At 42.7% G+C, this 11903-nt stretch overlaps 1 protein-coding gene across 4 annotated transcripts in view; it reads right to left on the bottom strand.

The window, feature by feature from the left end:
• Positions 1-817, bottom strand: part of CAPZB (capping actin protein of muscle Z-line subunit beta) — a 152821-nt gene extending 152004 nt beyond the window's left edge. For 2 of the 4 annotated variants that reach the window (XM_074218260.1, XM_074218259.1), the window contains exon 1: positions 236-437. In XM_074218260.1, the coding sequence (XP_074074361.1) occupies positions 236-409 (174 nt within the window). In that variant the 5' untranslated portion in view covers positions 410-437. Of the gene's footprint in view, positions 1-235; positions 438-671 lie in introns of those variants that run through there. The other 2 variants (XM_074218263.1, XM_074218261.1) reach the window with 2 other exon arrangements.
• Between the last annotated feature and the right edge of the window lie 11086 nt (positions 818-11903).

Here is an 11903-nt window from a genome sequence, read left to right as displayed (position 1 = left end):
TGGGCTCCAGTTTCAGGATGCGCGAGGCGGGGGTCTGTGGGCAGCAGGCCTCCAGGCGGCCTGGTCCCCGGGCGCAGCCCACCGGCCCCCAGCTCCAGCTACCCGTCCCAGCGGCTCAGGAAGGCGGGCGATCCTTGGGAATTTTGCGGCAGGGAAGGCTGAAGCCTCCGGCTCGTGGGGGCCCCCGCGGGGCGGCTGTGCCCGGAGCCTCGGGGTGTCGCCTGCCGGGGCTCACCTTTCTCGCGGTCTTCCCGGAGGAGGGGGCATTGGGGGCCTTTGGATCCTGGCAGTCGCGGCTCGCCGGAGGGCAGCGCCTGGGCGAAGGCTGCGTGCCGCCCGGTCCGGTGCCCGCCGGCCAGGGGGCCTTCAGGACATGCTGCGGGCTGGCAGGGCCCGATTGTGCGCGCATCCCCGCCCGCCGGCAGCGCCCCCCCCGGGCCGGGCCGCTCTGCCCCCCGCACGCGCGCCGGCCCCGGCCGCCCGGCGAGGCCGGGGCCCGGGCGGTGGGTGCGGACCGGGCAGCCCCAGGCCCTCTACCCCCCCAGCCCCTCCCCCCCAGGGGCCGGCGTCCCCCAGCGGCCGGGGCGCCCCCTCCCCGCAGCCCCCGCCCCGGGGTGAAAGAGGTGGGAAGGGCGGGGGACGCCCCGGCCAGGGGCAGCGCGGGCCTTTACCATGGCGGCGGCCCCACTTCCAGTCCCGGGCGGTCCCGCTGTGTCTGGTCGGCGGCGTCGGCGGCGTCGGCGGCGGCGGCGGCGGCGGCGGCGGCGGCGGCGGCAGCAGGGCCCGGCGCTTCCACTTCCCCGGGTGCCTAGGAGTGAACATCCGGGTCACCGGCTCCCCGCCCCCTCCGAGGCCCCGCCCCGCCCCCGGCTCGGCCCGGCCCCGCCCCGCGCCGCGCCGCTCCGCCAATGAGAACGCGGCTCCCGGGCCATCGCCAAGTATGGAGCGCGGCGCGGGGCGGCCCCGGCGGGCGGGGCCCGGAATGGGGAAGTGAGGCGAGGGGGGAGGAGCGAGGGCGGGAGAGGAAGGGAGGAGGAAACGGACGGGCCGGAGGCCGGGCCCGCCCGGGGGCAGCGCGTGGGGGAGGGGCGCCCCCAGCCGTGCCCTCCAGGACCGCCTGTCCGCCCCCCAGTAATGACGAGGTTCTCCCTTCCTCCACCCCCTCCGGGCTGCCCTTTCCGCCTTTGCCATAACCCCCCACATGCCCCCTCTTTTCATCTGCCGCTGCCCCCCACGCTGGAGCTCTGACTTGTGGCAACATTGGTCCCCCAAGCCCAGGTTTCTCCCCATCCAGTCCATCCCTTCCCCCAAAACTGGCCCAACCCCCTCCCCCCATGCCCCCGACTCCAGTGAACCCTTATTACCCCCAGGGTCAAATAGAAAGCCCTCTGTGGAGGGGCAGCTAGCTGGCCAAGGGATGGCATCAGGCCGGCCTTAACCCTTGCAAAACTAACACAAGGGTTGGGATAGGAGAGCCCTTCATAAGTCAGCTCTTTCTTACCTTTCCAGTGTAATTGCAACTAATTCCCATCTAAGCCCCTTTTTCTTCAAACCAGTAAAACTTATCTATGCCCAGTGGCATAAACAGAGTGGGTAAAGCAGCAGCCCCGGAGTCGGGAGCAACTGAGTTCAAAAGTGGCCTCAGATACTTAAGAGTTACCTGTGTGACCTTGGGCAAGTCACTTAACCCCATTTCCTAGCAGGTGCCCCAACCAAAAACAAAAAATACCAGTAAAACACAGGCCTCTTTGCTTTTGCTGGCTGGTGACCTTCCATCTCCTCATCCTTTACATTTTCATTGGCTTTCTCCCATCCCTGAAACCCTTTCTCTCCCCATTTCCATTACTTCTTGACTTTTTTGACTTCTTTTGGCAAGAAGTCTTTCCCAGTTCCTTTTCTTCTGATATCATCTCCCACTTACCCTGTCTATAACCTGTTTGTACCTAGTTGTTTGCATTTTATCTCCCTTATTAATTAGACTGAACTCCTGGGAACAAAGACTTTCTTTGAATTTAGCACAATATCTAGCACATGCTTCTTGACTGACTTGCTTTTGCCTTCTTTAGCTGGAACCAGGCCTCCAGGCCACATCTCATCCTCACTGTGCCACTGAGGTCATTATACCCCTATGCCCTTCTAGATCTTCCTGGGTTGTGTTCTTCCTCTAGAATATAAACTCCTGGAGGGCCAAGATTGTTTTGCCTGCTTGTATTTATAATTCTAACTCCTGTTGTCGCTAGTCAACATTTCATATATTGTCTATTTTTTATACAGTCTGACTCTGATGTTTCTGTGAATCTACCCAAGAAACCCAAATCTTCCTTTTCAAGACTTTCTCCACTTTTTTTTTTAGGTTTTTTGCTAGGCAGTGGGGTTAAGTGACTTGCCTAAGGCCCCACAGCTAGATAATTATTAAGTGTCTGAGGTCAGATTTGAACCCAGGTACTCCTGACTCCAGGGCCAGTGCTCTATTCATTGCACCACCTAGCCACCCCTGACTTTCTCCACTTCTGACTCCACTTTTCCCATGCCTCTCAACTTAGTGAAGACCATCACTGCTATCTATGACATAGTATCATGGACAAAGCACTGGACATCTCATCCAAACCCCTTCATTTTACATATGAAGGAAGTGAGGCCTAGGAAGATTAGATCTTGGGCAATAAGTGGCATTGGCAGGTCTTGTCCACTTCACTGGGCTGCCTCCCAAGAAACCCTACAGAATTATTAGCTTCCTCAGGCATATAAAAATTAAGTGATTTTTTTTTCCCATGGTCATAAAGCTGGGGTGGGTAGATTTGAACCTAGCTGGGTCTGACTGTAAGCCCAACACTATATAGTATTGTATTAGGAGCTGGGAGACATTTTTAAAAAATTAAAAACATTAACCTCTTGGAGCTAGTAAAGGTGTAGGATTCAAATAAAGATAAAGCAGAGTAGCTAGGTGGCACAGTGGACAGAGCAGCAGCCCTGGAGTCAGGAGGGCCCGAGTTTAAATTTGGCCTCAGACACTTAATAATTACCTAGCTGTGTGGCCTTGGCAAGCCACTTAACCCCATTTGCCTTGCAAAAACCTAAAAAAAAAATGACAAACTATTACTCTTAGACTATTCTTAGAAGAAAGAGGGCCTCAGACACTTAATAATTACCTAGCTGTGTGGCCTTGGGCAAGCCACTTAAGCCCATTTGCCTTGCAAAAACCTAAATAATAATAATAATAAATAATAATAATTTGATGAAGGATTAGAACAGGACTTGGGTTGAATAACAACATGGAAATGATCACTGAACCTATGGGAACTGATGAGGTCACCAAATGAGAATAAGAAAGAAAAGAGAAAGTGGCCCAGGACAGAATCTTGGGGGACAATCACAGTTAGATGGGCACGATTGGATGAAGATCCAGCAAACACTGAGAGGAGGTCAGACAAGTAGGAGGAGAGCCTGTCATGATCATGTCATGAAAATCTATATCCAGTCTGTTGTCCAGTCTTTTCTCTCTCTCTCTCTCTCTCTCTCTCTCTCTCTCTCTCTCTCTCTCTCTCTCTCTCTCTCTCTCTCTCCAATAGGTGGTCTTACCATTCACACAGCTACCATCTCTGTTCAGTTCTCACCTATAAAATTATAATAGCCTCATTTTGTTTCTCAGCTTCAAATATTTTCCCACTTCTATCTAACTTCCACATCACTGCTAAAATGATTTCCCTAAATTGAAGACCTAACCCTGACACTCCTTAGACTCAATAAACTTCAATGTTGTCATTAGAGTCTGACTTCATGATATTTGATTGGAGGTTTTTGTTTTTGTTTTTGGCAAAGATGCTGGAATGATTTTGGCATTTTCTTCTCTAGCTTATTTTACAGGTGAAGAAACTGAGACAAAGGTTTAATTACCTGCCCAGGATCACAGAGCTAGTAAATATTTGAATATAGCCCAAACCAGATTAAAATGTAATTGAGTTATAATTAATAAATTTTAAATTTTTTGTTGTTTTAGTCATTTTGAGTTGTCATTACTCTTTATGACATAATTTGGGGTTTCCTTGGCAAAGATAGTGGAATGGTTTGTATTTCCTTCAGTCCATTTTATAAATGGAAATTGAGGAAACTGAAGCAAACACGGTTGTGACTTGCTTAAGGTCACACACCTAATAAGTATCTGAGGCTGCATTTCAACTCAGAACTTCCTGACTCCAGATCTGGGCTCTGTTTACTATGGCACCCCCTAACATCCTTCCAATGCCTCCCTGATCCAAGAGCAAATAGAAATTATTTTGTTCTGCATTTTTTTAAAAAACTTTGAAGCCTTCCTGAACCTTCCAGTTTTTTTATACATCACTCCCCTCCATGCTCATTGGAGTTCAGTCACTCTGACCTACTTTATTTTTTCTTGCTTTTGCACAGGCTCTTTCCCATGCTTCCTCTCCCCTTTGTCTCTTAGAATCTCTGACTTCCTTCAAAAATCCCCTCAAATACCACATTTTGCTGTAAACCTTTCCTGATTCCTTCTCCACCTCTCAATATACACCACCAGCAACTAGCATCATCCCCTCAAAGGATACTTTCTTCCTAGAATTCTTTATGTATATGTTGCCTCCAATAAATGGAAGCCCTTTATGGATGAAGAGTAATTTTTCTTTTTCTTTGTGTATCCAACACTTCACACTTTACCAAGCATATACATGTTAAGCAATTATATGAATCCTAGTTGTTTTTATTACACCAAGCTACCTCTCAAAAATAAGTTATATAACAATACTACAACTAATAATAGCTAACATGTACATAACACACCTTAAGGTTAACAAAGAGCTTACAAAGAGGTTGATATAAGGGTTAAGTGGGAAAATGTGGATAAGAGCTCTTTATAACCCAAGTTCTGAAGACATCTCAGTGATGAAGATGATGGTAATGAGGGCCATAAGGTCAATGACCTTTCAGGTGTTTTAATCAGATTTCCCCCTTGGTCATGAGTTTTAAGCATGATGCATTCTACTGCTCTAACTGAAAATGAGATTTCTCATCATCCAGAATCACAACCTAACCCAGACCATTTATTGAATGAATAACTTTGAGTTAGGACATCATGCTAAGTACTGAAAACACAAAAGACAAGACAAAACCAAACAAAAGCAAAAACCCACACCAATTCCTGCTCCAGGGATTCCTATTCTACTAGGGTAGGATGGACACAGATGAGTAAATGCTAACTTGTTAGTTAACAACTAAGGTAATCAGAAAAACCTTCCTTAGGAAGGAGCATATGAACTGAGCTTTGAAAGAAGCCAGGCCCGCTGAGAGACAAGGAGCATCTTAGGCTTGGGGGACAGCCAGAGCAAAGGCAGGAAAATGGAAGATGAGGGAACAGCAGGGCCAGTTTGCCTGGAACATTGAGTGGGTGGAGGGAAGTCATATGTAATAAGCCTGCAAAGGTAGGCTGAAACCAGATTGTAAAGGGCTTTAAATGCCAAGTTGAACAGTGTATTTTATCCTAGAAGCAATCCAAACCTCTTGGCATAGAGACAAATCAGAAAAACAGCAATTGTAGGAAAGGCATTGAATGTAACAAAGTAAAAGATCCCAGTAGGTTCCTGCTGAGTCTCAGAACAAGCAGAACTAAGGGACAAACTGGAAGATTTCCAGTGGAGAGCAGAATATAGGTTAATGGTTATCCAAGGAAATCAGCTGTGCCTAGACCCCCTGAGCATAGGATACCAGAGCTGGCCAGAACACTAGAGAATCTCTTCTCCAAATCTCTTAATTCAACAGATGAAGAATCTAAGACCCAGACTGGAGCAATGGCTAGATTAAAGTCACACAACCAGTGAGTGAAAGTACTAGCCAGCATCTGCATCTAATTCTAAATCCCAATCCATTGACCTTCCATTCTCCTGCACAACCTCAGTCTCATACTTCTGAACTGGCCTACTAGAAAATTAATATTCAGTTGGGCACAAGGTAAAAATGACAATAACTGATAGTTACATACTACTTTGTGATTTACAAAGCTAGAAAGATTTTCAGTATTTTAATGGACTCTCTTTTTGAATTCAGATTTAAATATAAAAATTCTTACTTTGACAATAATGCTCAGAAAATTTAAAGGTTAGATTTCAAATCAAGTCAGTTAGCCTATATTTATATCATGACATCTTAGAATTTAGAGCTGGAAGGGATCTTAGAATTGTTATCTGTTCAAGATTACATAAGGATAAAGAATTACAACTGAGGAAATACTAGTAAAAAATCAGGTATATTTTAAACCTACCCTTCAAAATAGTTTATTTTCTTTGGCTATACAATCTATGAGTTCTTTTTTGCAAAGAAATGGAGGTGGCAGATTCCTAGAATGATAGGATTTAGAGCTGAAATGATCTTCCAAGATAATGGAGGTTAATGCCTTTCTTTCCTGCTCTGGATTCCTCCATCCTGATGTTCCCCAGGCTCATTCCCTCCCAGGGATAAGTTCAACAACAGGAAGCTGATCATCCCAGAGACAGCTTCAGCTTTGGTACCCATCCCTCATCAGTAGCCTCAATTCCCTCTGGATCTCTGATTGGAGAGCAGAGCAGAGCATAAAACTCCTTGCACAAACTTCTTTTAAAAAGAACCCAGAAGCTTGGTTAGCCAATTCTTCATTTCCCAGCATCTGCCCTGTTTGATTTCAATTTCACCATCATCTGGTCCACCCCCAGTGCCCTTTCTTTTCAGTTTCTTTTTGTATATTGGCTTTCCCCATTTCCCCCTCCTTGTGGGCAGGGATTGTCCCTTCTTTTCTTATTGTACTTAGCATTGTCTGGCACTTAACAACTGTTTATTGTGTTGTATTATATTTTACAGATAAACTGTAGCTCCAAGAGGAAAGACTTGCCTCAAATCACATAAGTGATTTGTAGCAGGAACAGGATTCAAATCAAGTTCCCTAAAATCTAAATATAATTCTCTTTCCTCTTTACCAGCATTTCCTTCTCTCTCTCTCTCTCTCTCTCTCTCTCTCTCTCTCTCTCTCTCTCTCTCTCTCTCTGTCCTTTTTTTTTTTTGTTGTTGGAAGGCAGTGGGCTTGGGGTGACTTGACAGGGTCACACAGCTAGGCAATATCTGAGTCAAATTTGAATTCAGGTCCTCCTAATTCCAGAGCAAATGCTCTATCCACCGTCTAGCTGCCCTGATTACCAGCAGTTCTCAAAATTTTTGTTCTCAGACTCCTTTTCTATTCCTTAAAAGAAACTATTAAAGATCCCAAAAAACTTTTGTTTATATGTGTTGTATCTATAAATGTTTTAATTTTACTCTGAAAATAGTTTTGACCTATGAGTCCATAAGAATTGCTGTTCTACACTATGCCCAGCACAAGTCTAGAAAGAAACCAGATTGTGGACCCCAAAATAAGTGAAAGTAGCAAGGAATAAACCTTCCAGCCCAGGATAATGGAGTACAATGCTAACAATGTTGAGCTCAGTTAAGACCAATTCAGATTTGATCTCTACCCCCAAACCTGAGGAGCTAGCTGTGTGATCACAAACAAGTGATTAGCTATCTCTAAGCTGCAGTTTCCTCATCTGCAAAATATGGATAATAATAATAATAGATCCTAGCATTTATATATCACTTTAAGGTTTGCAAAGTGCTTGCCATACGTCAAATATTCACACCAACCTTGGGATCTAGGGGCTATTATTCTTCCCATTTTACAGATGAGGTAAGGTTATATAATTTTTTTTTCCATGATCACAGAACCAGTAAGTATTTGAAGTAGGATTTGAATTCAGAACTTCTGCTCCCAAGCCAGTGATATTTACTATGTAACCTAGTTAGATAGTAATACTTTTGTATAACTTAACCTAAATATGTGTATTTTAGGGAGCCTGCTTTATAAACCTTAAACTACCATAGATATATGAGCAAATTCTATTAAAGCTGAAATCTCTTAGGTAGGATTGTCCAAATTATGACAGTTAAAGTCCCAGGCATCATTTACTAATATTTTTCCTCCCAAAGTAGTATCAGAATCTATTGCTTATTTGTAAAATCATCAGTACCCTTCTTCCCAGAGAGCAGAAGCATCTTGAAAGAACATGTAGCATGAGGGAGGAGACCACTGGATCATCAACAGTCTTCTTGTTTTTCAAGTGTTTCCAAGAGCCCAAGTGGTTGTCAGGGCCAAGAGCATGCTCTAGTCTGTAGTTAAACACAAGCATCTTGGGGTTTGGAGTTGTTGTTCCTTCCTTAATAGGTACATGCAAGAACTAACAGCTGCTGTCTGTTTGGATCAGAAGTATTTGCATTATAAGCATCTGCAGAGCCTTACTTTAAGTAATGGGCTGGTCTCCTTCAATAGAGGCCAGCTGTTGGAAGGGGTTTGGGGTTTTTTTTTTTGTTTGTTTTGTTTTGTTTTGTTTTTAATAGGCAAGTTTAGAAGAACTCATGCTTTGTTTATTAAGATACTGATCTTGCCCTCTGGATTAGATTTTTACAATTGGAGAGGGATGGAAATGGAAGCTTGTCCAAAGAATTTTGTTCTGAATTCAGAACCCACCAGAATCCCAGTCTGTAGCAGAAACTAGACTCCTGATACCTAGACCATGACACAGGAAGGCAGCTTCTGCTGGAGGAACTGAGTACCTTGTGATTAGATAGAGCATTATAGGATAAAATTATGCAATAGACAATAATAATAACAAAGATCCAAGAGTGGAATCAAGAAAACGCCCATAGGCAACATCTGCACGATCTTATCCTATAATAGTCGACAAAGTTTAATTGAAGAAAGGTTGAATCATACAAATCTGTTTATGGAATTGGAGGAGCTTATGTTAATAATTCAGGTCCAAGTCATCACCACCAGAAAAAAATAGGTTATCTTTGAGGAGCTTGGATTTATTGATCATTGTGATTTGTTCAAGTAAACAGAAGAAACTGTATAACATATCATGACAGGTTGCAAAAATTTAGCACCTATCAAATACATGGAAAGATATGGTTACCATATTGACAGGATTCTACTTCAGAAAATCAGTATTGTTGATTCCTGAACAGGCAAAAAAATCACCTACTATAAATACAAATCTGAAAATACCCTTGAGAATTAAAAAAACAAAATAACAATTGTCTAGGAACTGGAGTACTATTATAGCTAGAACATTGATCTACAATCATCCTCACATTACATTAATCCATAAAATTTAAGAATGTTTTAAATAGATACTAATGTACTAAATATTCACAAACTCCAAGTTATATAGAATGAAAAACATTCAAAATATAGAGACTTATTGGAGGAAATTAAAACCATGTAGGAACAGAACGAGTTATATGTAACTCCTGTTTTTTCAGCTGATACAGAGTTTCAGATATGTTTCTGTTAGCCCATAAAAAATGAGGTAGAAAGGCTCTCCTTCAACTCTTCCTCATATCATATGATATCTAGAGATCCTTCACTATTCTGATCAAATTCTCCTGACCTCAGCTTAATTTGCTCAATGTTCCTCTTAAAATGTGACAGTTCTCCAGATATTATCTCACCAGCACAAACAACCGAAAATGATTACTTCCTGTAAACTGTGAACTAGATATTTTTAATTTAAACTACAATCTCACTTTATGAAAGAGCAACATGGCACTCCTGATGTATTAAATATGGGAGTCACTGAAATTCTTTAGATATTTATTTAACTTTTATCCATTTATCTGTAGCCTTACAGTCTTTGAATATGGAGACTCATGGAACAGTAGAAAGAACTGCAAGTCTAAGTACTTGGGTTCACATTCTGGCTTTTCTACTTAATACTTGTATGACCTTGGGCCTCTCTTGGTCACTGTTTCCTAAGCTGTAAAAGGAAGGATTGAACAAAATGACTTCAAAGCTGCTTTTCAGTTCTCTATGAGCTATCAGCCTACAATTTTATAATGGCTTTGTCTCTCAAGTCATGACTGTAGTAAAGATACTTCCCCTCTTCCTACCCCCATGAAACTAAAGTATTGGATTAGATGATCTTTAAGATTATTGTTAGGGTTTGTCTTCCCAATTTTGATTTCTGTGTTCTAATGGGATATCCCATTCATGTTTTCTTTGATATTCTATGGTCTCTTCCAGATTTAACATTTCATGTTTAAACATTTTATGTATTAAGAACACTAATATGCAGTGTTCTAATATCTTTTTCAGCTCTGACATTCTGTGTAATTCCTCATGACATTCTAAGGGTTCCAAGGACTCCCCCTGCTCTGAAATTCTGTGGTTCCATTCCCTTCTAGTTTTGACATTCTAGGTTCTAATATTTTATTTTCTCTCCTTTCCAATCTCCCATTCTATGATATTTGATTCTATTGTCTATGTGAGATTGTGTCTTTCAAGAATACAGCTAGTGAACCTGGACTCATGCCCAGGTAACCAGAGAAGACCTAGAGATTGTAATGGTTCAATATATATTTTATTTTCTTTTAACAGTTTAGTATATTGTCTTTCTAATTCTTTTTCTTTTTGAATCTTAATAGTATTTAATTTTTTCCAATTATATGCAATAGTTAAAAAATCTTCATTTTTTTCTTTTTTCTCCAATTACATGTAAAGCTAGTTTTCAACATTCATTTTTTGAAAGTTTTGAGTTCCATGTTTTTCTGCCTCTCTCCCTTTGCCCCCTCCTCATAACAATGAAATTGATTTGATATAGGCTATATATGTACAATCATGTTTAACATATTTCCATATTAGTCAACGATATTCATTTTTATAAAATTTTCTCCCCCCTCCTGAAGACATTAGGCAATCAGATATAGGCTATATGTAACATACTCTTTATTAAGCCTGATTCTACCACATATAAAGAGGTGTTTAAGAAATACTTTGAATGATGATAGCAGTGATGATAGACTAAGAATTATCCATAATTGACTTTCTGGCATGCTCCCACCAGGAATTCCTGCAAACCATCCCTGTTGCTTTCTAAGATACCATGAGGATAAAGCAAATGACATGCTGTAATGCTCATTGTGCTATAGACATCATCCAACAATCTGCACACCCAAATTCCCAGAGTATTCAGTAGAGGTCAGCTGAAATTACAATCATTTTTACCAGCCTGCAACCTGTGTTTACAAGTCTGGTCAAAGTTTTTCAAGACTGTAGGTCTATATTTTATGTATAGTATAATAAGGTTTGTCCTTCATTTTTGAAGAAGACCACATCAGGGAGGTGATACCATGACAAGCATATGAATTGGATTTGAGGGGGAGGCTGTGTAAAGTCACCGGCCTCAGTTTCTCCTCCAGAGCCATCTGGGTCCAGTGGCCAGATATGAATCAGGTCGACTGGAGATGGACCTGGATGTGAGGCAATCAGGGTTAAGTGACTTGCCCAAGGTCACACAGCTAGACAGTGTCAGAGGCTGGATTCAAACAGTGTAGTGGATAGAGCACTAGTCTTGGAATCAGAAGGAGTTCCAATCCAGTCTCTGACACTTACTAGCTGTGTGACCTTGGACAAATCACATAACCCTGATTGCCTCACATCCAGGGCCATCTCCAGTCATCCTGAATCATATCTGGCCACTGGTCCCAGATGGCTCCGGAGGAGAAAGTGAGACCAGTGACTTAGCACAGCACCCTCTCAATCAAATCTAATTCATGTACTTGTCATAGCATCACCTCCCTGATGTCATGGTCTTATGTATAGAGCACTTTCTGCAAAGAAGTGGTATAGAGCAATGGAAAGGACAGAAATGTTATGTCAAAAGACCTGTATTATGTGTTCTCGATCTACTGCTGACATCCTATGTGACTTTGGACAAATCACTTCATCCTTCCAAATATCAGCTTCTTTATCTATAAAATGAGAAAAAATGAGACGAGTTTTTCGGTTTCAAATGTAAACATAATCCAGTTTAGAACTTCAACATAATTTTGTC

Source organism: Macrotis lagotis, chromosome 1, assembly GCF_037893015.1.
Source record: "Macrotis lagotis isolate mMagLag1 chromosome 1, bilby.v1.9.chrom.fasta, whole genome shotgun sequence".
Classification (NCBI taxonomy): domain Eukaryota; kingdom Metazoa; phylum Chordata; class Mammalia; order Peramelemorphia; family Peramelidae; genus Macrotis; species Macrotis lagotis.
This window is presented reverse-complemented; position numbering and strand designations above follow the sequence as displayed.